Here is a 19,605-nt window from a genome sequence, read left to right on the forward strand (position 1 = left end):
GCTTACTTCTCGCGCGACATGAGATCCCTTTCTGATGTGCCCTGCCATGGCTCCAATGCTCAATGGCACACGACATGACCTGCTTCCTGCCGCTTGCGTCTCTCAAACAACAGAGCCTTTTGCTTCTCTAATGGTTGCACATGCGTGGGGAGGGCTTGGCTTTGTCGAATCACACTCCCCTGCTTACGCCTTCCAACTTGATAGCTGCGCAACCTCCTGTAAAACCCATTCACAATACGATTGAGAAGTCTTTTGGCGCCAGGTGCAGATGGACCGGTGAGCACCTGCTCCGAGGCCACAGCTTCTGCACGCACTCTTTGGCCGCATAACAGCAACGCTAAATCAGAAATTCCTTTGAAAAGAGCTCTGCACCTGTGATACAGGGCGGCGGCAACCTGTCTGGCAGTAAGACCTTCCAAACCAGTCAGATCGATCTCGAACCGGACGATGAGACACTCATGGTTCGAGAGAGGACCAAGATAGTTGAGCTGGCAGAAAGTTCTCAGGGCTTGCATGGGCTGGTCTGCGTCGATGGTGAAGCTGTGCTTGCCATAGAGGATGGTAGATGCTTCGTTCCGGATCTCCGTCCAAGTATTCAAGAGCTGCTTGTGCGCTACCACTGTCGCTGCGTCGAAGTTGGCTGGACCATTACCATGGAAAACGTACTCGTAGACGACGTTGCGCAGTTCCGGAGGGAGGTTGAGGAGCGGCGATTGTTGCTCAGTTTCAGGACCAGCGGCCGTATTCGGGATTGTTGATGCCTTAGCCATATCGCGGAAAGGCGAATTGCCTTTATAGTAGGTAGTACTGTTGTAAAAAGCAGGCAGGACTGCCACATCAAGCTGAGTGAGCGGGAAGACAAATCTTTATAGCACATAGATGGTAGGCAACAAAAGAAATGCTGGATCACTCTTGCATGTCGTAGTAGAGACAGTGACAGTTAGCACGAGACAACGCATTGAAGCCTGTATGCTAGGCAATGCCACTCTACACCACCTTCCAGACCATTATTTTACCTTTGTTGCGATTCTTGCCGTATTGCCATGTCCAAGACTCCCAAGAGTTGCCACCATGCACTGGCAAGAGGCTGGCACGGGGAATGATCATCATGAAATCCTCTCTTGTAGTCTCAATGCCCTTGGCGGTGCTTGACTGATGGCTCGCTCTCCTGTCCTGGAGGCTCGTGTGAGGCCATACTGTAGACCACCGTGGTATTCCAGCTCGACTTCGTCAATATCAATACTTGGTGGTTGTAAAATCCCAAAGGCCTTTCTACGCCCACTCCGTGCCTCTTGTGTCGGTCCCGAGGACCAACATGTCGCCATGGTCCTACAACGGACGAGATGTTCCTCCAGACGAGAGTCCCTGAGGCGGAGATAGGATTTCGCCATGGTTAGAGTCTAAATATACCCAATCTTGAAACATGGGGGCGGCTGCGACTACGACAGGGGTAGGGCTGGGCGGAGGGGCACGCGAATCATCGCGGAGTGTTTGCTCAAGGACCAGATCATCGTCAGGCTTGAGGTCGGCGGTCAGGGCGAAGGATATTCTCGCATCCCTCAACTACTAGCATGTCCCGCAGGAAGACATTGATTCCATATATCAACTTCCACTTGCCTTGTTCGTTATTGTCAGGCTGGTGAAGGCAAGCGCAGTGTCACCCCGTGCGCCTTCATAAGCACGCCGCATTCCAGTAATCGTAGTTTACCTTTCTCACAGCAACCTACTCCTCAACACAACTCCGCCAGACGAACCGACCATGGGCCTCCTCAAGCATTTCCGGAGCAAGTCTAGGCTCAAGGACTCCAATGGCCCGCAGTTACTGGACTATGCGAACTACCCGCCAGTACCATCCACACCAGCGCGCTTTGGTCGCGATCACACAGCCCGCCTACCAGAGGAGGTGATGAAGAATATCCTCACGTTCGTCTGTCCGCATGCGACAGATCAATCATATCAACCGTCGGAAGAATCTCAAATCGGAGACGGCTGTATGCTGTGTGATCTACGAGACCTGGCAACATGCGCGCAGGTGTGCAGGAAGTGGTATGGCTTTGCGCAGAAGCTGTTGTACACTAGCGTTCGAATCGATGCTGTGCACTATTGCTCGTTGGAAGACGAATTGGCGGAGAAGAGGAAGAAGGCAGGCAAACATTGGCGACAGAAAAGCACAACGGTCGAACCAGTCGATGTCCCGAACATACGGCTACAGCTTCTCGCAAGGACCGTGAGATTACGGCCGGAGCTTGCTGGACTTGTTGAGCTTCTCAAGCTGCCTTATATGACCCGCGAGACCGCCAAGGGCGACCTTGCACGAGCTGTGAGCGCCTTGAACAATCTCCAGTACGTGGATCTCCCGGATGGCTTCTTCAGCGGCGACCCAAGCTGTCTACCTCTGCGACAGGAGCTCCAGGCAAGATGTCCGGACATCAGAAAGATGACATACCGCGCTGGATCTGAAGAAGCGCTGGAATTGCTTGCACATCGCCACTGGCAGAGCATTGAGATCTTGGAGCTTAGTAGTCTCGCGATCGAGCCAGCAACTCTAAGGATCGTGCTCGCAAGTCTACCAACCTTGCACGAACTCACACTGTCTGATATGGGCTGGATGGACGACTCCATCTTTCAAATTTCGCCAGGACAGCTTCCAGACTTCCCACCTCTCCAGTCCCTTAAGCTCACAGACATGCCCAATGTCACCGCCAAAGGGCTTAAGGCATATCTTGAAACGCCGGTGAACCGCTCAGAGCTCATCTCACTCACTCTCGACCGAACTGGCGCCACCGTGCAGGAGCTTCCACCGGTGCTCTGGTCCGCCGGCTCACTTCTCCATCTCAGCATCAGCGAAACCGTCACCAAATCTCTCGCTTTATCCGCGCACGACGTCCCACCACTTACGAGCATAAGCTTGAAGACCCTCCACTTCGAGATCAGCTCATCCGTAGACTCGCACGGCCTCCAAAAGCCTGCAGAGAGCTACTACGCCTACCTCGCCCACTCTCTCCACCAAAACGCGCTTCCAGCTCTCGAAACGCTTTTCGTCCGCGATCAGACCTTCCCAGACCTCCTCCTGATGCCCGAGGCAGCACCGCCAATGCCCTCTATGCCCCGCCCCTACGCCAACAGCTCCCACCTCACCCCCGGCAATGGCACGCCCGAGACCGGCTCACTGAAGAGCAAAATGTCCAACATGTCTGTCTCCGCGCACTCGTCTAACAGCAATGGCAACAAGAACCCCAACCTCAATGGTGGCGGCTTCACCCAAAAGCTTGAGGTCTTCAGCAAAGGCATTGACGAGCTCGAATGGGTCGTGACGTCCATCGCCCCGCCTGCCGCCGGGCATCAACGTTCCCGCAACCACTCTGTCTCTAGCTCGCGACCGCTGAGTGCCTACTCCGCTGCACGTGGGCTAGGACCGCAGTGGGCTCAAGGCGGGTTTGGAGGCGAAGCGAGGAAGAGTGTCATTGTGGGCAATGGCTTCGGCGGCTTCCTTGCTATCCCGCAGGAAGAGGCACCGCGACCAATGAGTTCGGGAGGCGATGGTGGGAGGTGGGGTAGTATGGCTAGTCAGGGCAGCAACGGCAGTTCGTTGAGGCCGCCGCCGAGTTTGGCTGGGAGTGGGCACGACCGAAGGGGGAGTCGGCATGATCTGTGGCGGTAGTTGTTGAGTTTCATGGAGAAAGTTTGCAATGGAGAGAGATGCTTGTCTAACGCGCTATGGGCTTGGAGACGAGCGAGTGAGATAGGGCGGCAGGTTTTGATACCCATGGGATGACAAAGAGAGTAGGAACTACATGCTGGAGCAAGGAGAAGGTCTAGGCATCTGAGATTTATGAGCTGTATCTCTATAGTGTAATGCGTTCGCAGCGACTACTATCTCTCCGCGCGCACCACGACCTTCAACCCGAACTCATTGTCGTAGTGCACACGCCCGCGAGCTGTCAACGACCCAGGTCGTCCTCACAATCGTTGATCGTCACCGGCATACCCCATAGCCCTGCGCCACCACCCAAACACACCCCTCCGCTGCATCCGCGCCCCAAACTCCTTCACAGACTCCGTCTCCTCCACCCCCGAACCCACCGCATCCACATCCCCAACCCCACCCTCCCGTTCCACCACCGCCGGTCTCGCCGCCAATTGGTAATCCTTATACCTCAACCTCTACTTCTTCGTCAGCTCTGCCACCTACCCAAAGAATTTACGAGCTTACATACATTCACATTACCAACCCACTCCTCCACCCCAGTCTTCGAGCCTTCAACGTACATGATCCCAGGTGGACTCCCGCTGTGCAGTAAGACGGCGACTGCGTACGAGGTGGCGGCTTGCTTGAGCTTGGCGATTTTCTTACGGGAGGTGATGTGGTGGGTGCGGATGAGGGCGTTCCATAGCTGCTGGGGCGGGGGAGGCATTCGCCATTGGAGGTCTTCTCATGTGGTGGGGGTCGCTTGTCGGGATGTCATCTGTCCGTATTGCCACTTTGGTTACAGGCTACAGCACGCCTTCGGGGCCGGTGGACAAAGTCGAAAGGCACGGACAGGTTGCGATGGTGTTGCATCTGAATGTTTTGGAAGTGAATGCTGGTCGTGGGCTAGCCTGATTTGGCTCTTGCCAAGCCATATTCTGACCTCAGCTGTTGAAGAATGGGACTTGAGGCTGACTGTACCTTGCTCTTACAGTTCATCCTCACCAAGACACAGTCAAACGAAAATCTCTCGTCCGTAGCATCTTGGCTCTGGCTTGTTTCTCATGGACAGGTGTCTACGTTGCCTGCGGTTTGTTGACTAGATCTGGGTAGCAATACGAGAAGCTGTCATGCTGAGGGTACGGCGGTGTCTCAGAACCGGAGCCCTCACGTTCACCTCCCGGAGGATGAGGCATTTCGGCATGATGGGACCTCCCCCATCTGAGCCTCAGCTGAAGGCGTAGCAGCGTCTGTCTGTCTTCCTATATGTAGGAGCATCACACTCTTCCTCGCACTCCAGTTCCTTATTACGCACAACCATCTCTACGTTTCCTCCAAACAAACGCCAAAATGCCTTTTCCCATACCCACCGAGAAGATCGAGCGCCGCCACCTCATCAACGGCGAGCTCTGCGAGTCCTCCGGCAAAGGCACCTTCAAGCTCAACTCGCCCTACAACCATGAGAAGATCACCGATGTCTGCGAGGCCACGGTCGAAGACACCAACCGCGCCGTCGCCGCAGCAAAGGCCGCTTTCCCGGCATGGGCTGCTCTGGACCCACCCGCTCGTGGTAGCTACATGAAGAAGTTTGCAGCTCTTATCCTCGAAGCCGCGGATGAGCTGGCGCAGCTGGATGCCATGTCTATGGGCAGGCCGGTCTCGACGTACTTCGACCCGTACTTGGCGGCTAGCTGGTTCGAGCATTTTGCGCAGGCTGGGTATGATGCGAGAGGCCAGACGAGTTTGAACACGCCCGGTTATGTGAACATGACCTTTCGGCAGCCTATTGGGCCGATTGTACGTATCACCATACAATAACTTTCGACTCTTGGCTGACCATGGCGGGGTTATGTTCACAGGCTGCCATCATTCCCTGGAACGTCCCCACCATGATGTTCTCCCACAAAGTCGCACCAGCCCTCGCAGCAGGCTGCACCGTCGTTCTCAAGAGCAGCGAAAAGGCTCCGCTTACAGTACGCCTCATCTAGAACCGCCTCTTCGTACCTCTACTGACCCGCATCCCAGCCAGCCAAACTCGCCGCCCTCGCCCATCAAGCCGGCTTCCCCCCAGGCGTCCTCAACGTGATCTCCGGCCACGGCACCCCTTCGGGCTCCACTCTGTCCTCCCACATGGACATCCGCCTCATCAACTTCACCGGCAGCGGCTTCACGGGCCGCAAAATCCAAGCCGCAGCCGCCAGCAGCAACCTGAAGAAAGTCGTCCTCGAGCTCGGAGGAAAGTCCCCCTCCCTCGTCTTCGAAGACGCTGACATCGCGAAGTCTGCCGGCGACTTGGCGATGTCTATATCGATAATTGCAGGTCAGGTGTGCATCGCTACCAGCCGCGTTTACGTCCAAGAGAGCATCGCGGAGAAGTTCAAGGATGCTTACATCGCGAATATGAAGGCGGCGAAGAAGGGTGATCCGTTGTTGCCCGAGACGCAGCAGGGGCCGCAGGCGGACGAGCAGCAGTTTGAGCGGATCAAGGGGTTCTTGGAGAGTGCTAAACAGGGCAAGGGAAAGTTGGCTCTGGGCGGGAATGCCACGCATGTCGATGGGCAGGGGTATTTCATTGAGCCGACTGTGTATACTGATGTGCCGGAGGATGAGCGCACGCAGAAGGAGGAGGTGTTTGGACCGTATGTGAATATTAACACGTTCAAGACGGAGGAGGAGGCGATTGCGTTGGCAAATGATACGGAGATGGGGCTGTATGCTTCGGTGTATACGAAGGACATTAGCCGGGCGATGAGGGTTGCAAAGGGGTTTGAGTCGGGGCAGGTGGTGAGTTACTGCCCCAGAGTCAGCAAGAGGTTTTTGGAGAAGTGTGCTAATATCGTCCCAGGGCGTGAATTGCACGTCGCCATTCTTCGCGACCGACATGCCGTTCGGCGGCTACAAAGGCTCTGGCCAAGGCAGGGAGGGCTTCGGGTATTCGCTTGACGAGTACTTGGAGGCGAAGAGTGTGATGATCAAGCTTGATTAGGCGCACTCTGCAAAAGCTATCTCGTGACCCGTTCGCAGCTGGTAGACCTCAGCAAATTCCATCTCGAACGCCAAGACACCTTGCTAATTCATGCATCATCCCCAATTTCATCCATTAAAATCATCAATCATTCCTGAACGCCTCTCTCACCCCACGACCTTCACAATAACAGCCCTCACGAGTAAGACTTCGCCTCCATCCCATCCGGCGGCGAAGTCTCTACCTTGCCCTTCTTCACCTCCTCCCAGTTCGTGCTAAGTGCCGTCCCGTTGCTCTCAGTGTACGACTTCATCATCGCCTTCTTCGTGTCGTCGTCCGCGTCCTTGTAGAGCTTCTTGAAAAAGAAGTTGGACTCGTCGCCGCCTTCGTATTCGTCATCATCCCCAAGAGAGTGGTCACCTTTGCTGTCGGCGCGGCGGGCGTCCTCGACGACTTTGTCCCAGTTCTTCGGGCCGGATTTGGAGGAGGTAGGATAAGCGGGGCCAGAAGAGGGAGGGCTGGTGGTGGTGTTGCCTAGGACGGCTTGTTTCATTGCGTCGTTCGTGGTGTCAGTGCTGGAGGTGGTTGTGGTGGTTGCTGGCTCGCTGCTTTCGATAGCGCTCCACTTCTGGCCTGAATTGGCCTTTTGGAGGACGAGTTCGATTTTGCTTGGTAGTACGCGAGGTATGCATTTCGCTGGGATGACTGGGGCGAAGAGTGGATCGAGCGTAAAGTCGTAGGATGAGCCTGTCACGAGTGGGAAGGAGATGCTGATCGAGCGCTCCTGGATGTCGATTTGTGCCTTGTCCTTCGGCACGCCCTTGGCCAGGAGTGTGAAGTATACATTCTCCGAGTTTTGATACCACTCATGTCGAATCTTGTCAGCTGGCGTCTGCTGCGGTGCGGCAGGCTGTGAAGTTGAGGTGGACGTCGGAGCATTTGCGACCTCCTCCAGAACATCTCCTGACACCTCCGGCGTCTCCTTCACCGTGCACTGCTTCCTAGCATCCCCATCCTCCAGTTTCTTCAACGACATCTCGTTCCTACCGATCCACGTTGCCACCATCTTGTGCTTCTCGTCCATCCTCTTGACCACGCCAAACACAAATGCCGCATCGCCATATCTCTCCAGACAATGAAGCGCACATCCTCTGCGGAATTGTGCTTCGACGATCAACTCACGTTTCGCACGCTTCTGCGCACAGACGACCGCCTTCTCTGCGTCGCTGAGGGCTGATGCATAGTCTTGAGAGCGTTGGTAGGCGGTTGCTCGGTGGATGAGGTAGTCGGGTGAGGTTGGCGACTGTTTGAGTGCGAGAGTGTAGAGCTCGACTGCTTCCTGGTACTTTTGGTTCGCCAACGCCTGCTTGCCTTTGGCGGCTGATTCCATGACGAGTGAAGTCCAGAGAGTTCTGGAGATCTGATGTTGCTGTTCGCGTGTTGAAGTAGTGTTATGCCAGACGTTTGCTATGTCTCACTAGCAAGCTTGCCTGTGTGAATTGACATGCTGCCCGCAGCCTTGCAGGTGCTTGTGCTCTAAATATGTTTGAGATTAATAAGCGAAATCCGGGGTGCATGCGTTAGCTTCAAGGAGATATGAGCGGCCAAAATGAGATGAAGCTTTCATCCCAACGAGCCACCGACAATGTCTCGCATGTCCGTGGCAGCATTCCTGTCCAAGGCAAAGTCCTCCCTTGCGCAATCCCTCAGGAGCAAAGGCGACACTCCGGCGGCCTTCGTGATCGGCAACGAATCAGCGGACTTGGACTCCATCACTTGTGCCATCGTATACGGCTACGTTCATTCCAACACCCCTGCAGCTCGAAAAGCAGGCAAGTACATTATTCCGGTCACCAACATCCCGGCAAGCGAGCTCCGACTACGACCGGAGCTCACTGCATTGCTCAAGCATGCCAACCTCAAGCCCTCGGATCTTGTCACTTTGGACGACCTTGGCAAGATCCAGGACGTGCTGCCTCCCTCTACGACATCATGGACGCTGGTAGACCACAATGTTCTGCAAGATGCACTCGGCGAGCACTTCTCCGCCAGCGTGACTGGCGTGATTGATCACCACGAAGATGAAGGCAAGGTCCCAGAAGACGCCCAGCCACGAATCATCGAGAAAACCGGCAGCTGCAGCAGCCATGTCGCTAACTACTGCCGGGAAACTTGGGAGCACGTTTCTTCGGGAGCATCAACGAGTGGCGCTGCTCTCGGTCAAGGTGACGGCGCGATAGATGATTCCGCCTACACCGTCACATGGGATGCTCATGTGGCGAAGCTGGCTCTTGGCTCTATCTTGATTGATACCATCAACCTTGGTGATAGCAACAAGGTCACTGAGCACGACAAAAAAGCTGTCAAATACCTGGAAGCTAAGATCAATGTCTCGCCTCAAACGAGCAAGACCTATGACCGCAACACCTTCTACCAAGAGATCAACAATGCAAAGTCCAATCTGGACGAACTCAGCTTGCAAGATATCCTGGGGAAGGACTATAAGCAATGGACCGAAGGCGACCTCAGGCTCGGCATCAGCTCTTGCGTGCGAAGCATTGAGTACCTCGAGAGCAAGCAGGAGAATCTTGTACCGGGGCTAATCAAATTCGCTAAAGAGCATGACCTAGACATATTTGCGGTCATGACGGCGCACAATGATGGCGCCTCGTTCCAGAGACAACTGCTACTTCTTGCCGTGAAGGAAGGCCGAGCTATCGACCTGACTAAGAAGTTCGCTGATCAGTTTGAACAGAAGCTGCAACTTGATCATAGCACCACAAAATCCGAAGATAGCGAAGCGCTCTGGTTGCAGCTGTGGGAACAGAAGAATCTTGCTGCGAGCAGGAAGCAAGTCGCTCCGATGCTACGGGAGGCGATGCGGTAGCCGTCACACCTTCCCAGCAGGATACAGACCCTTGCGTTCATTGGCATCACCAGCTAGAACCATCGGGCTACACCCAAGCTACCATTATGATTCATCTCAATGTACTTCGCAGATGAGGTAACCTGGCGAATGCCGTTCACGACCGGCGCCCAATCGCTTCTCATCGTCGCCTACTCGATCCTCTTCCCGCGAGCGGCAGACATCGCAGACAACGTGGCGTTGTATTACGTTGCGCGATTTGTGGCTTGTACCGGCACCTACCCAATCCTTCCTTACAGGTCGCAATGCATGGACAATCAACAACTTCGCCGGTGCCGAGAAACGAGCCATGGGCATCGCCTTCATGATCGCAGTCGGGAACTGCGGCGGTCTTCCAGGGTCTTTCATTTTCCTGGATCGAGAAGCGCCGAAGTATCCCACTGGTTTCGACAGTTCGCTCAGCTTTGCTGCTGCTGGCATGGTGGCAGCGATCTTACTAGAGTTTTCGTACCGGAGCCACAATACGCGGTACGCGCAGGTGACGGAGGAAGAGGCGAAGGAGAAGTATGGTGAAGCGCAGCTGGAGAAGATGGGCGATAAAAGTCCGCTTTTTAGGTATTGCTATTGAGCTTAGAGAAGTAGCAACAAGTTCCTGTTCGAAGCACAGTCATCTAAGCAATGCTAACGTACTTGCCCAATGGTGACGGGGATCTTCTTCGCACTGCTGAAGTCGTGTGCGGTGCCAATCTCCCCTCGTCGCTCACGCTCAGCCTTGACAAGGTGTCCGGAGTTTCTGACCTGGTTGTGGCAGTGTCCATACCCTTTTTGTGGCCTATATCGTCAAGCTCGGTCATCTCTTCGTCACTCAGTCGCGGTGGAACAGCGATTGTTCCGCTGCCAGCTGGCCCGGTCTCATGCTGATGCAACTTCACGTTAATGAACAGCACGTACAGTCCGAAATCGTAGACCAGCCGACACACACCGGCTGCAACGAAAGCAATCCAGAATTGATCATTACCAGCCAAAATTCCAGTCAATGTCGGGCCAGCCATCGCCGCAACCGTCCGAATCATGCTCGTAATGCCCATCACCGCTGTCCTCTCCTCGGGCTTGACGACACCAGCGATGAAGGCAGATCTGGGCGCTTGGTCCATGTTGTTGAGGCCGGTTCGGACGAACAGCAGTATTATTGCAAAAGCCAGATTTGGCGCCAGTGGGAAGATTAGAACAGCTGCGGAGGAAGGCACATGCGTGAACACCATTGTGTTGATCAGGCCGATTTTCTGGGCCAGTGGTCCGGCGAAGACGGTAGAGACAGCTGCGAGGACGAATGCTGCAGATGTGATGTCGCCTAGAGAGGACTTTTTGGGGTGGAAGCGTTCGTCAACATAGTAATTGGTCAGGGACCACGGCACCATGCCGTCTGCGACTGAATCCAGTGCGAGCAGTATCCACAGTTTGTACATGACCTTCCGTGTTGGCGCAGAGATCTGCGACAGCCGGCCAGAAAGACGATTGTACCATCTGCGCTTCGGAAGATCAAAGTCTGCTTTGACGTTGGGTCGAGACGCATGCTCAGGCTCGTCATCATCCTCGTCCTGCGGCACCTCGGCGTATACGTCCGTCTCACGAGGCAGCTCGCAGGCATCGGTCAACAGCATCGTCAAGCCCACATTGACCAGACCCATAGCCACGTAGCCCCAGAACAGAGTATGATACGCATCTGCTAGAGTCCAGCCATCTCGCGCTTGGAGGTAACTGATCAACCTGCCAGCGCCCTCGCTGCCCAGCGCAACACCGATCGACGAGCAAGTGACATACCAGGACAGCACGCTCGGTCTCGTATGCGGTATTGTAAGCTGAGATAGCATGGACTCCTCGATTGATCTAAAAGGCCCAAAGTCGCCTCCAGTAGCGCTGATGACGCCGAAGATGGCGCCGAACAACAGGATCCAGAAGTTGTTGAACAATGCGAAAAGGACGCCGCTCATGACCATGAGAAAGGAGCCGCCGACGAGGACAAGTCGTCGTCCGGTGCGGTCGGCTATGAGGGTAAGGAAACCTCCCAGGAAGACATCCCCCAGCAGCGTCAGAGTCATAAACAGGCCGATCTGGTAGTCCGTGAAGTCGATTGCAGAGCAGAACAAGGCTTTTCATTTTCATCAGCGACGGTTCTATTATATACGGCGAGAGTGACATACCAAGTATAACAGCAATAGCTCCATGTGCAACCATCCGACAAGCTCTCGCTGATATGATGAGGTAGGCATCTCGTCCAGTCTCATGGATGGCGGCAACGCCGAATTCACGATAAAACCATTGTATAGGATACAACAGCTTGGACATGTTTACTAGGTTCTAACAATGTAAAAGAGAGAAAGGACCAAGGAACTTGGCAGAGATCGAGGTGAAGTTCCAGTGAGCAATCGGATGCAGCCGACTTCGGCGTTGAAGATAGCACACTGTTGTGAGCTCAGCTGAAGAATTAGCAACTGCCTAGCTTAGACATGATCACCCATTCTTTGCAGCTTCAAGAACCGTCATTGCTTGTTGCACTGCATGGAAACGGAGCTTGCGTGTACACAAGGCTCGGGGCCGATGCCAGCCAACTCAGCAGTCCGAAATGGTGGAAGGTGTGTCCTGACATGCTCTCTTATGCCCGCCAAATTCAACATGACAGTATGTAGTCATGGCTATCGTGCAATGAACGCTCAAATCCGTGTCTTGAAGTTTCATCGCTAGCCCGTCAAGCCCTGAATATCCGGCAATCGTACAGCAATATCGCCGCTCTGTGTGATGTACCGCACCCATGGTAGTGATGAATATTGCAGCTAAGGGACAACAGTCAGCACCAGGAAGTCATTGGTGGTTCGGGCATGCGTACCTTGGGCTCTATGATCTTCAGATACCGCACCTGAATACCTGAAGTTGTGAAGTACGGGATCTCGAACTTGACGCCAATGGGTCGTTTCGCTTTGCCAGAACCGCCAACACCGCCCATCGAGCCACCGAAGCCGCCTATAAGAATTGCGTTAGTGAACCGAAGTTCTAATATTGCAGAGCACAGGCTTCTCCGCAGGAGGGTACACAACTCACCCATCATACCACCACCCCTCTCCTCGTCTCCTCTCACACTCGGCAAACCCAGTTCCGCTCGCATCAGGAACTCTTTGTTGCCACCGAATTGCTTGATCTTCCAGACGATGCTGCTGGTCTCTGGCGCGTAATGCACGCTACCGATGTTCGTTCTGAATCGTGGGGTATCCGCATCGTCAGGGACAGGAATGTTGATCTCCACGTTGTTCGCGGTTGACCTCCGCTTGAATTGCGATTTGGCCTTGAGCATATACTCGACTCTGCTTCCGCTATGTGACTCCACAATGCACTCGACCCAGATGAGAGGCTTGACTTGCGTATTCAAGCGGTAGGACATGAGCTCGAATTCGCCGTCAGGAGGGATAAAAGAAATGGTCCGGTCGTTCTCGAATCGTGACAGTCGCACGCACTGATGGAATTTGACATCCTCCATCTCCACCGCCTTGCCTCTTGTTGCTCTACCCGTAGTCTCGAACATTGCTTTGTCGTTCAGTCCTAACCTCAGCTCTGGCATACCAGAAAGGTAACATTTCATCTTGATGGCGCCAAGAATCTCTGACCGCAACACATTGCCAGTGGACGACACCAGGAGGTTGAGCGATTCGACCACATCAAGGAACACCTCGTTCTTCCTGTATCGTATCCCTTCTGACCGCCATGATACGGCATTGGTGACAGCAATCGGAGGCCGTGCCTGGACTTCCAGCTTATGTGATTCCTGCGTGATGTATTCCTGCAAGATCTTCGTCTCTGTCGTTTGCGGGTACCCAAAGTCCATCATCTCATCCAGTAACTCGTAGATCACTACGAAGTTGTCCCTGATACTCTCCTCCTCCAGCTCCTTGAAGTACTCTGTGAACACTTCCACCACCCTGTGCAGGAAAAGCAAGATCTCCGCAGCATTGCTATTCCGTTTCGTCAGAGCCAGAAGGTATAAGTTGTTGTGTCGAATGTATAGGTAGTTGATGCCTTCGTCGGAGAAACATGGTGGAACGGAGGATGATTCTTCTTCTGCTTCGCTGAGTAGGATGGGGAACTTCTCGACCGCGCTCATAGGTATGTCTCCTCGGTAATTCCGTGCCAGCAGGGTCTTACCCTTCAAGTCGAGGAAGAACAACGCGGAGGCCATGGTGTTGGTGAATCGGTGGGCTCAAGGCCCGGTCGTTGCTTGATTCCGCTATGCTCGAGAGATCCAGAGATGTCGTTATCCCCAGAGCCTGTCGTGGAAACTTGTTCACAACATCAGTTCAACCGTTCGACTTGCCTTGGTAGTTTGGCGCTGTATGTAGTATCGAGCGCATATGAATGTCAGCGGCCTTCAAGACGGAGGTGCCAAGACAAGCTTAAACTCTCGACCAACCTCATCTCGACCTCTACTCATATCTTCTTCTAGCCATTACACTACGAGCTCACAACGTTCATCAGACGATGGCGCTCCACAGCCTCCACCGCGCCCACCAGGTGCCGTCTGTTGCAGCGCTATCAGCACTCGAGTCGGCCCTGGCAAGCTTCCGCATCTCTACCCAGCCAAGTACCCCTTCAGGACGGCGGAATGCTTCCCATCAAGCGCAAGGACGAGCAAACGGCCCCAAAGACACTGCAGGCAAGCGATTAGGAGCGAAGAAGGCGGATGGGCAGTACGTGGTGCCTGGAAATATCTTGTTCAAGCAGAGAGGCACGCTGTGGTTTCCTGGGGATGGATGTTTCATGGTATGTTAAGACACCCAGTTCGAGGTTATATATCTAATGCTAATCTTTGGCCATAGGGTCGCGATCACACTATCCACGCACAAGTCCCAGGCTACGTCAAATTCTACACCGACCCCGTCCAGCATCCCAAGCGCAAGTTCATCGGAGTAGTCTTTGAGCGCGGCAACAGCCTTCCTCAGCCACACAACGCGGTGCGCCGGCGGAAATTGGGGATGCTAGCATACCAGATGCCTTCGACCGTTGCCGAACAGACTGCCGGCGATCTCACAGATCTGACGCCGTCCTCACCCGCCGAACAGTCCTCAGGTGCAGCTATTCCAGCCACCATCGTCCGCGATCAACCGCAAGAAGCGCGCCAAACGAAGACTATTCGCACGCGAAGAGACGGAAGATGGGTTGAGACGACCTTGACACTGCGACCAGGTCACCAATGGCGACAGGCGAACTGGGAGATTGGGCGGGCAGCAGAGCGGAGCAAAGCAGCGCGGAGTGTGCGGCCGTTCAAGCCTGGTGATAGATTCGCGGCGTGGCGGAAGCGAAATGCGAGGATAGCGCGGAACGCGGAGCTGCGGACGATGAAGAGAGGTGGGAAGAAGGGGGGGAAGGCGAAGAAGTAGACCGTAGATCCCGAGTACAGCGCTGCTATGTACTTCCCTTCATACAAATCGTGCAATCACTGCGCCCTTTCGCAAGTAGTATCAACCATCATCTCACGCCATTCGCCTCAGTCCAACGCAAGTGTAAGCGTCCGCTGCGCAAACTGCTGTCGTCGCGTCCGTCGCTTTCAGCGTCGTGCAACCTGTTGATAGCAGCCTTGAGCTCCGCACGAATAACTGGAGCGTGAACATGACCCTCGTAATCCACATCGACAGAAAGCTGACCTCTTGCAGCCCGCCGTAATGGATTGATAGCGGCATCAAGGATAAGTTCCACTACCGCTCCCTGCCCGTTTTCGATTGCATCGGTCATAGGCGTGTCTCCGTTGTCGTTCGCAACGTGAATATTGCATCCGAGGTCCAGCAAGAAGGAGACGATCGCCGGGTAGCCATTCAATGCAGCAATGTGCAGCGGGCCGCAACCGAACATGTTTACCATCTCGAGCTGCTCAGCGTCTTGATCCATCCACATGCGGACAGCGTCCAGATCGTTGGCCTTACATGCTTCGGCCAGCCGTGTGTTTCCATTCTCGTCGGTTTCATGGACATTAGACAGGTGATTCTCCAATGTATCCTTGCTGGCGAACCACCTTGGACAGCTGACTCTGCTGCAATCAATCGATTTGTAAACATTGAAGCCCCAGGCTGCCTGGGGGAGAGAAGCAGCGCTGATATTTGCGTTGCTGCATGCTTTCCAAGCTTCTCGAGCGGCCAAGTCGGCATCGTAACATGCTTTCTCAAGCGCCAGATGCCTTTGGCTGTAACGCGAGTATTGAAAAGGAACTCGTCGATTGGTCCAACGTGATAACCATTCATCAAGTTGACTTCGCGCCGCAAGGGCTTCATCGCGTCTCTTGCAGTATTCAGCAAGAAGCAAGTCATCTGTCGTCCTGGCCGCTGGATCCTGTCGCTCTAGAGAAGAAGACCGTGCAATGTCCAGCTCGCGCAAGTCGGGCTGCTCCGGCGTGGTCTCGCTCGTAGACACCACGTTGCTGAAGCCTCCAGGTACCATGTCGGGCTCCTCGAGTACCATGCCGCTTCTGACTGGCTGGCCCCCTGTGCCGCCATACTCAGCGGAAATAAGCCTTTCGATGTCAGCGTCGGTAAGCTCCACGATTGGAACGATACTTTCGCCTTTGTAATAGTTGTGGTAGTTCCTTGGACCGAAACCGATACCCCACTTGATTCTGCGAGCAACACCCATAATCACGAGACGCTGCAAGTCTTCTTTGGCATTAACGGCGTGCTCACGTGTGGTCATCTTCACGAAAGCCAGGCGCTTATCGCGGTCCGCTATACATTTCTGCACCGTACCATAGCCTCCAAATAGGTCTTGAATCTCTTGTTGGTGTTGGGTATCACCAGCGCCGCCAACGAAGAGCGCACGTGAGAGGACTCTGATGTGGTCGGGTGGCAGATCGTGGTCAAAAGCTGGGCTTCGTGATATCCTTCGTCCTGGTTCGAGGTATTCCCCAGACGTATAGGCAGCCCGATAGCCGGCTTCCCAAAGGCCATCTGCGTCGACGCCAGCATCCTCACAAGCTTGTCGAGCTGCTTCGAGCCGCTCCCATGCACCTCGAAGCCGCTCTTTTGGCGCGGAACCATTTGAGGCAGAAGCGCCAGTCGTGACAGCTCCTAACAGCGCTTCCTTCAGGGTCACGACCACGCTGCGTGAAAGAAGATACTCGGTGATCAGTGGATTGTCATTCATGAGTGGCTCCTTTTCGAGGGCGTGAGGTGGAAGGACAGTGTCTTCTTCTTGTTCTTCCTCGTCCACCACTGCAGTCATCAACGACGGCCTGTGAGGTGCAATACTGCCATCTTTCTTCGAAGGATCTACGCTTTGGGAATCGTGCGCTTGCTCCAATGTCTGATTTGCGATGATGTTTTGTAGGCGATCACCGATATGTCTGTCTTCCATCTGTACATCGCCGTGATCGGTCTGGGCCTCGGCTTCGAGTTCTGCCTGCTCCCTGGCATTGCTAGGCATTCTCAGCGAAGGACCTGGAGGCGACTTTGTCACAGTTGGCTCTTGACTTCCTTGACCAGCGATCTCGGCCTTCCTCCTGTTTGCTTGCCGGTCACGCGCTCCTCCAATGTCAATGTCGGCTCCGTCTCGAGGTCGGCAGTCGAAACAGTAATGCTGCCACTGGAGAAAATTTGGCAGCGTTGTGCCTTCATATCCCGGGTAGTAACACCCATGATGCTGCCAACTGCTGCACGAGTTGCACGCAACCAACCCTCCATCCTCGTCCGTGTACCCACATATACAGCTGATCTCGTCGCTGGCCCCAAGATGGTAACCTTGCTTCCCGAGCGAGACGATCGGTGCGCCACAGGTCGGGCATTCCGCGCTGCGATTGATATCGCTGCGATTCCGAATCCCGTCGGCAAGGTCTGTGACCTGGGCGAAGCACTTGCGACACATAGTGTCACCACAAGGCAACGGGGCGGCCGGACCCGTGACGATATCGTGGCACACGGGACACTCGAACTCTGTCTCCTCGATCTCCCAATCCGTCTGATTGACGTGGTTTTGCCACTCAAGAAGGGCCTGTAAAATATTAACGGGCTGCTCAACATTGAGGCTTCAACCTCTGTTTGAAGACCAGAACTTCGGCCAAAACTTACCTCTTCCTTGTACAGCCCAGAAGCATCACTACTCGAATCAGAGTCTACTTCTTTCTCGAAGTCCGACGTGATCGCAAACAAGGCTAGCTGCTCCTGATGGCTGCCGAGATGTTGTCTGAACATATTTAGAGATACTGCTGTGGTGTCCCGCTGCTCCGATGGTATGCCGAGCTGTTCGGGCCAGTCGTCACAACATGGACAAGCTGTGCAGATGATCTCAGCCACAGGGCGAGAGCTGGCGTTCGAGATACTTGCAGTGACCCTGGTATCTGTGTATCCATGGACCTTCTGCAGATGTGCTTCGAATTCAGATCTGGAGTGTGAGGTCTTGCTGGAGCAAGCAAGGCATATCCACACTCGCCAGTGCGATTCCAGTTCATGATCAAACCAGGCTGATTTGTCTTCGAAAAGACCAGAGTCGCAGTCACGAGAGGTACATACATAGGCTCTCAAGTCGCGGAAGACATGCTTTCTGTACCACGATTAGCCCGAGATTCAAGATCAGAAGTCTTGGAGGAAAGGCACAGTGCTAGAACGCTCCACTTCTGCGGAGTGATTGAGAGAGAACATACCGCCAGGCCTTCTGACTCTTGAAGTGGACCATGCCGCGGCAATAAGGACACTCAAAAGGCTCATGGTCTTTTGTCAAGCTCTCTAGCTTCACCACTTGAGATCGAGTAGACTCCTTGCCGGAGGCTGTTGATATGAAGGTTGTGGCCACCGAGATATTGTCGTGCTCGTCGTCATCCAGATTCATAAAGGCCATAGCTTCAACTCTGTCAGCCTGCAGCGTAGATGCTTTAGTGGAGACACCGGCGGTAGCCAGAGTGTGACCGTGAGAATGAGGATATGAAATGCGAGGCGCTGGATGCTGCGGTTCCAAACGTAAAGCTCCTTCTGGTGGACGACGGTCTGCAATCCGCCTGTGGTGACGCTGGGCATATCTCAGGAATCTACGCCGCTGCGTGATAGCCTCTGCCAGACGTGTCCAAAGCCATGGCTGCTGGGTAACCTTGGGTAACTTCTCGTTGACATGGGTCCGGTCAAACGAAGCGTACTCCAACGGCAGGACATCGTGCTTCGAAGCTGCTGCAATGGCGTAGCGGTCTCTAGTGGTGGCTTTCCTAAGCAGAGCTGATATCTTCAACAGACTGGTGATGCTGTCGCCTACTGAAAGGCATAGATCCTGGATCACATCTCCCTCCGAGCCGTCCTCTTCGCCGTCGTCAACAACCGGGTGGTTTTCGAGCACGGCGGCTTTAAGCTCATCGTGTGTCTCGCAGATGTCCTCGAGCACTTCTAGTATCCGCTGGGCTACCTCTGGAGCTTCTCGTAACCGATAATCTGCGGAAGCTCGTGATGGCAACCGCTGCCCAGCACCCAGGTTGCCAGCCCAGATCCGGAAGCGTATATGGTTGTCCTCTACCGCGTTACGGTACAGTTCCTCCTTCGGGAATTGTTCAAGCAGTGTGTCGAAGCTGATAAAGCAGTTTTGAGCCGCTTCATGTATTGGAGAAGCCTGCTCCATGGTCGGTCCCAACCTTGCTTCCGGCCGGCTCAGGGCAGACCCACATCACTCTTTGGTTTGACTTCATCTCATGCACTTCCTTAGGCTAGAACACTTGAAAATAATGGTACTTCTCCTATTCAGGTTTCTTGTATCACTTCCAAAGGTAAGTGTCAAACAGACCGATCCAGCGCAAGGCTGTGGCGTCTGCAGGGTCCTTTCAGCTAGGCGCGAGGTGGAGTAGGTTGGTCGAGGCTACGGACTCTTCTCCAGCAGCATAGCATTTCCTACCTGTTTCCACATCGTCACGCAGAATCCTTCCCTCCATCTGTACGGCGTGCACACCCTCCACGACGGGTCGTGCGAGTGTCGAAAGATTCAGCGTGCTCCAGCGAGCTTGGGATCGCCTCGTCTCGTTCGCGTCTCCCAATCCTGCCGGCTTTTGAGGACGTCCTTGCGACCGCGTGGTCAGAGTCCAGGTGATTG

The 19,605-nt window shown here is 54.4% G+C and overlaps 11 protein-coding genes across 11 annotated transcripts; 5 read left to right on the top strand and 6 right to left on the bottom strand.

Annotated features, from left to right (window-relative positions):
* Window positions 1-59: 59 nt before the first annotated feature.
* LTR77_009815 (uncharacterized protein) lies at window positions 60-770 on the bottom strand (the record flags this gene model as incomplete). Its single annotated transcript, XM_064807041.1, has 1 exon — window positions 60-770. One exon carries the CDS (start codon window positions 768-770, stop codon window positions 60-62), a length of 711 nt encoding a protein of 236 aa, XP_064654857.1.
* Window positions 771-1,759: 989 nt separating this feature from the next.
* On the top strand, window positions 1,760-3,661 carry LTR77_009816 (uncharacterized protein; the record flags this gene model as incomplete). Its single annotated transcript, XM_064807042.1, has 1 exon — window positions 1,760-3,661. The coding sequence occupies one exon, from the start codon at window positions 1,760-1,762 to the stop codon at window positions 3,659-3,661; it is 1,902 nt and encodes a 633-aa protein (XP_064654858.1).
* A 299-nt stretch (window positions 3,662-3,960) lies between these two features.
* On the bottom strand, window positions 3,961-4,415 carry LTR77_009817 (uncharacterized protein; the record flags this gene model as incomplete). The annotated part of the gene is made up of 2 exons (XM_064807043.1): window positions 3,961-4,164; window positions 4,218-4,415. 2 exons carry the CDS (start codon window positions 4,413-4,415, stop codon window positions 3,961-3,963), a joined length of 402 nt encoding a protein of 133 aa, XP_064654859.1.
* A 623-nt stretch (window positions 4,416-5,038) lies between these two features.
* Window positions 5,039-6,674, top strand: LTR77_009818 (uncharacterized protein; the record flags this gene model as incomplete). The annotated part of the gene is made up of 4 exons (XM_064807044.1): window positions 5,039-5,485; window positions 5,548-5,661; window positions 5,714-6,472; window positions 6,534-6,674. 4 exons carry the CDS (start codon window positions 5,039-5,041, stop codon window positions 6,672-6,674), a joined length of 1,461 nt encoding a protein of 486 aa, XP_064654860.1.
* A 175-nt stretch (window positions 6,675-6,849) lies between these two features.
* SGT1 (Cochaperone protein) lies at window positions 6,850-8,159 on the bottom strand (the record flags this gene model as incomplete). The annotated part of the gene is given in 2 exon segments (XM_064807045.1): window positions 6,850-8,120; window positions 8,132-8,159. 2 exon segments carry the CDS (start codon window positions 8,157-8,159, stop codon window positions 6,850-6,852), a joined length of 1,299 nt encoding a protein of 432 aa, XP_064654861.1.
* Window positions 8,160-8,298: 139 nt separating this feature from the next.
* PPX1 (Exopolyphosphatase) lies at window positions 8,299-9,540 on the top strand (the record flags this gene model as incomplete). Its single annotated transcript, XM_064807046.1, has 1 exon — window positions 8,299-9,540. The coding sequence occupies one exon, from the start codon at window positions 8,299-8,301 to the stop codon at window positions 9,538-9,540; it is 1,242 nt and encodes a 413-aa protein (XP_064654862.1).
* A 99-nt stretch (window positions 9,541-9,639) lies between these two features.
* LTR77_009821 (uncharacterized protein) lies at window positions 9,640-10,147 on the top strand (the record flags this gene model as incomplete). The annotated part of the gene is made up of 2 exons (XM_064807047.1): window positions 9,640-9,787; window positions 9,819-10,147. 2 exons carry the CDS (start codon window positions 9,640-9,642, stop codon window positions 10,145-10,147), a joined length of 477 nt encoding a protein of 158 aa, XP_064654863.1.
* Window positions 10,148-10,190: 43 nt separating this feature from the next.
* Window positions 10,191-11,865, bottom strand: LTR77_009822 (uncharacterized protein; the record flags this gene model as incomplete). The annotated part of the gene is made up of 2 exons (XM_064807048.1): window positions 10,191-11,668; window positions 11,721-11,865. The coding sequence occupies 2 exons, from the start codon at window positions 11,863-11,865 to the stop codon at window positions 10,191-10,193; spliced, it is 1,623 nt and encodes a 540-aa protein (XP_064654864.1).
* A 392-nt stretch (window positions 11,866-12,257) lies between these two features.
* Window positions 12,258-13,744, bottom strand: apm1 (AP-1 adaptor complex mu subunit Apm1; the record flags this gene model as incomplete). Its single annotated transcript, XM_064807049.1, has 3 exons — window positions 12,258-12,350; window positions 12,404-12,537; window positions 12,616-13,744. The coding sequence occupies 3 exons, from the start codon at window positions 13,742-13,744 to the stop codon at window positions 12,258-12,260; spliced, it is 1,356 nt and encodes a 451-aa protein (XP_064654865.1).
* Window positions 13,745-14,043: 299 nt separating this feature from the next.
* MRPL2 (54S ribosomal protein L2 mitochondrial) lies at window positions 14,044-14,942 on the top strand (the record flags this gene model as incomplete). The annotated part of the gene is made up of 2 exons (XM_064807050.1): window positions 14,044-14,325; window positions 14,382-14,942. The coding sequence occupies 2 exons, from the start codon at window positions 14,044-14,046 to the stop codon at window positions 14,940-14,942; spliced, it is 843 nt and encodes a 280-aa protein (XP_064654866.1).
* Window positions 14,943-15,030: 88 nt separating this feature from the next.
* Window positions 15,031-19,140, bottom strand: LTR77_009825 (uncharacterized protein; the record flags this gene model as incomplete). The annotated part of the gene is made up of 3 exons (XM_064807051.1): window positions 15,031-17,535; window positions 17,613-18,084; window positions 18,185-19,140. The coding sequence occupies 3 exons, from the start codon at window positions 19,138-19,140 to the stop codon at window positions 15,031-15,033; spliced, it is 3,933 nt and encodes a 1,310-aa protein (XP_064654867.1).
* Window positions 19,141-19,605: the final 465 nt, after the last annotated feature.

Source organism: Saxophila tyrrhenica (genome assembly GCF_035928015.1).
Source record: "Saxophila tyrrhenica strain CCFEE 5935 chromosome Unknown scaffold_19, whole genome shotgun sequence".
Lineage (NCBI taxonomy): Eukaryota > Fungi > Ascomycota > Dothideomycetes > Mycosphaerellales > Extremaceae > Saxophila > Saxophila tyrrhenica.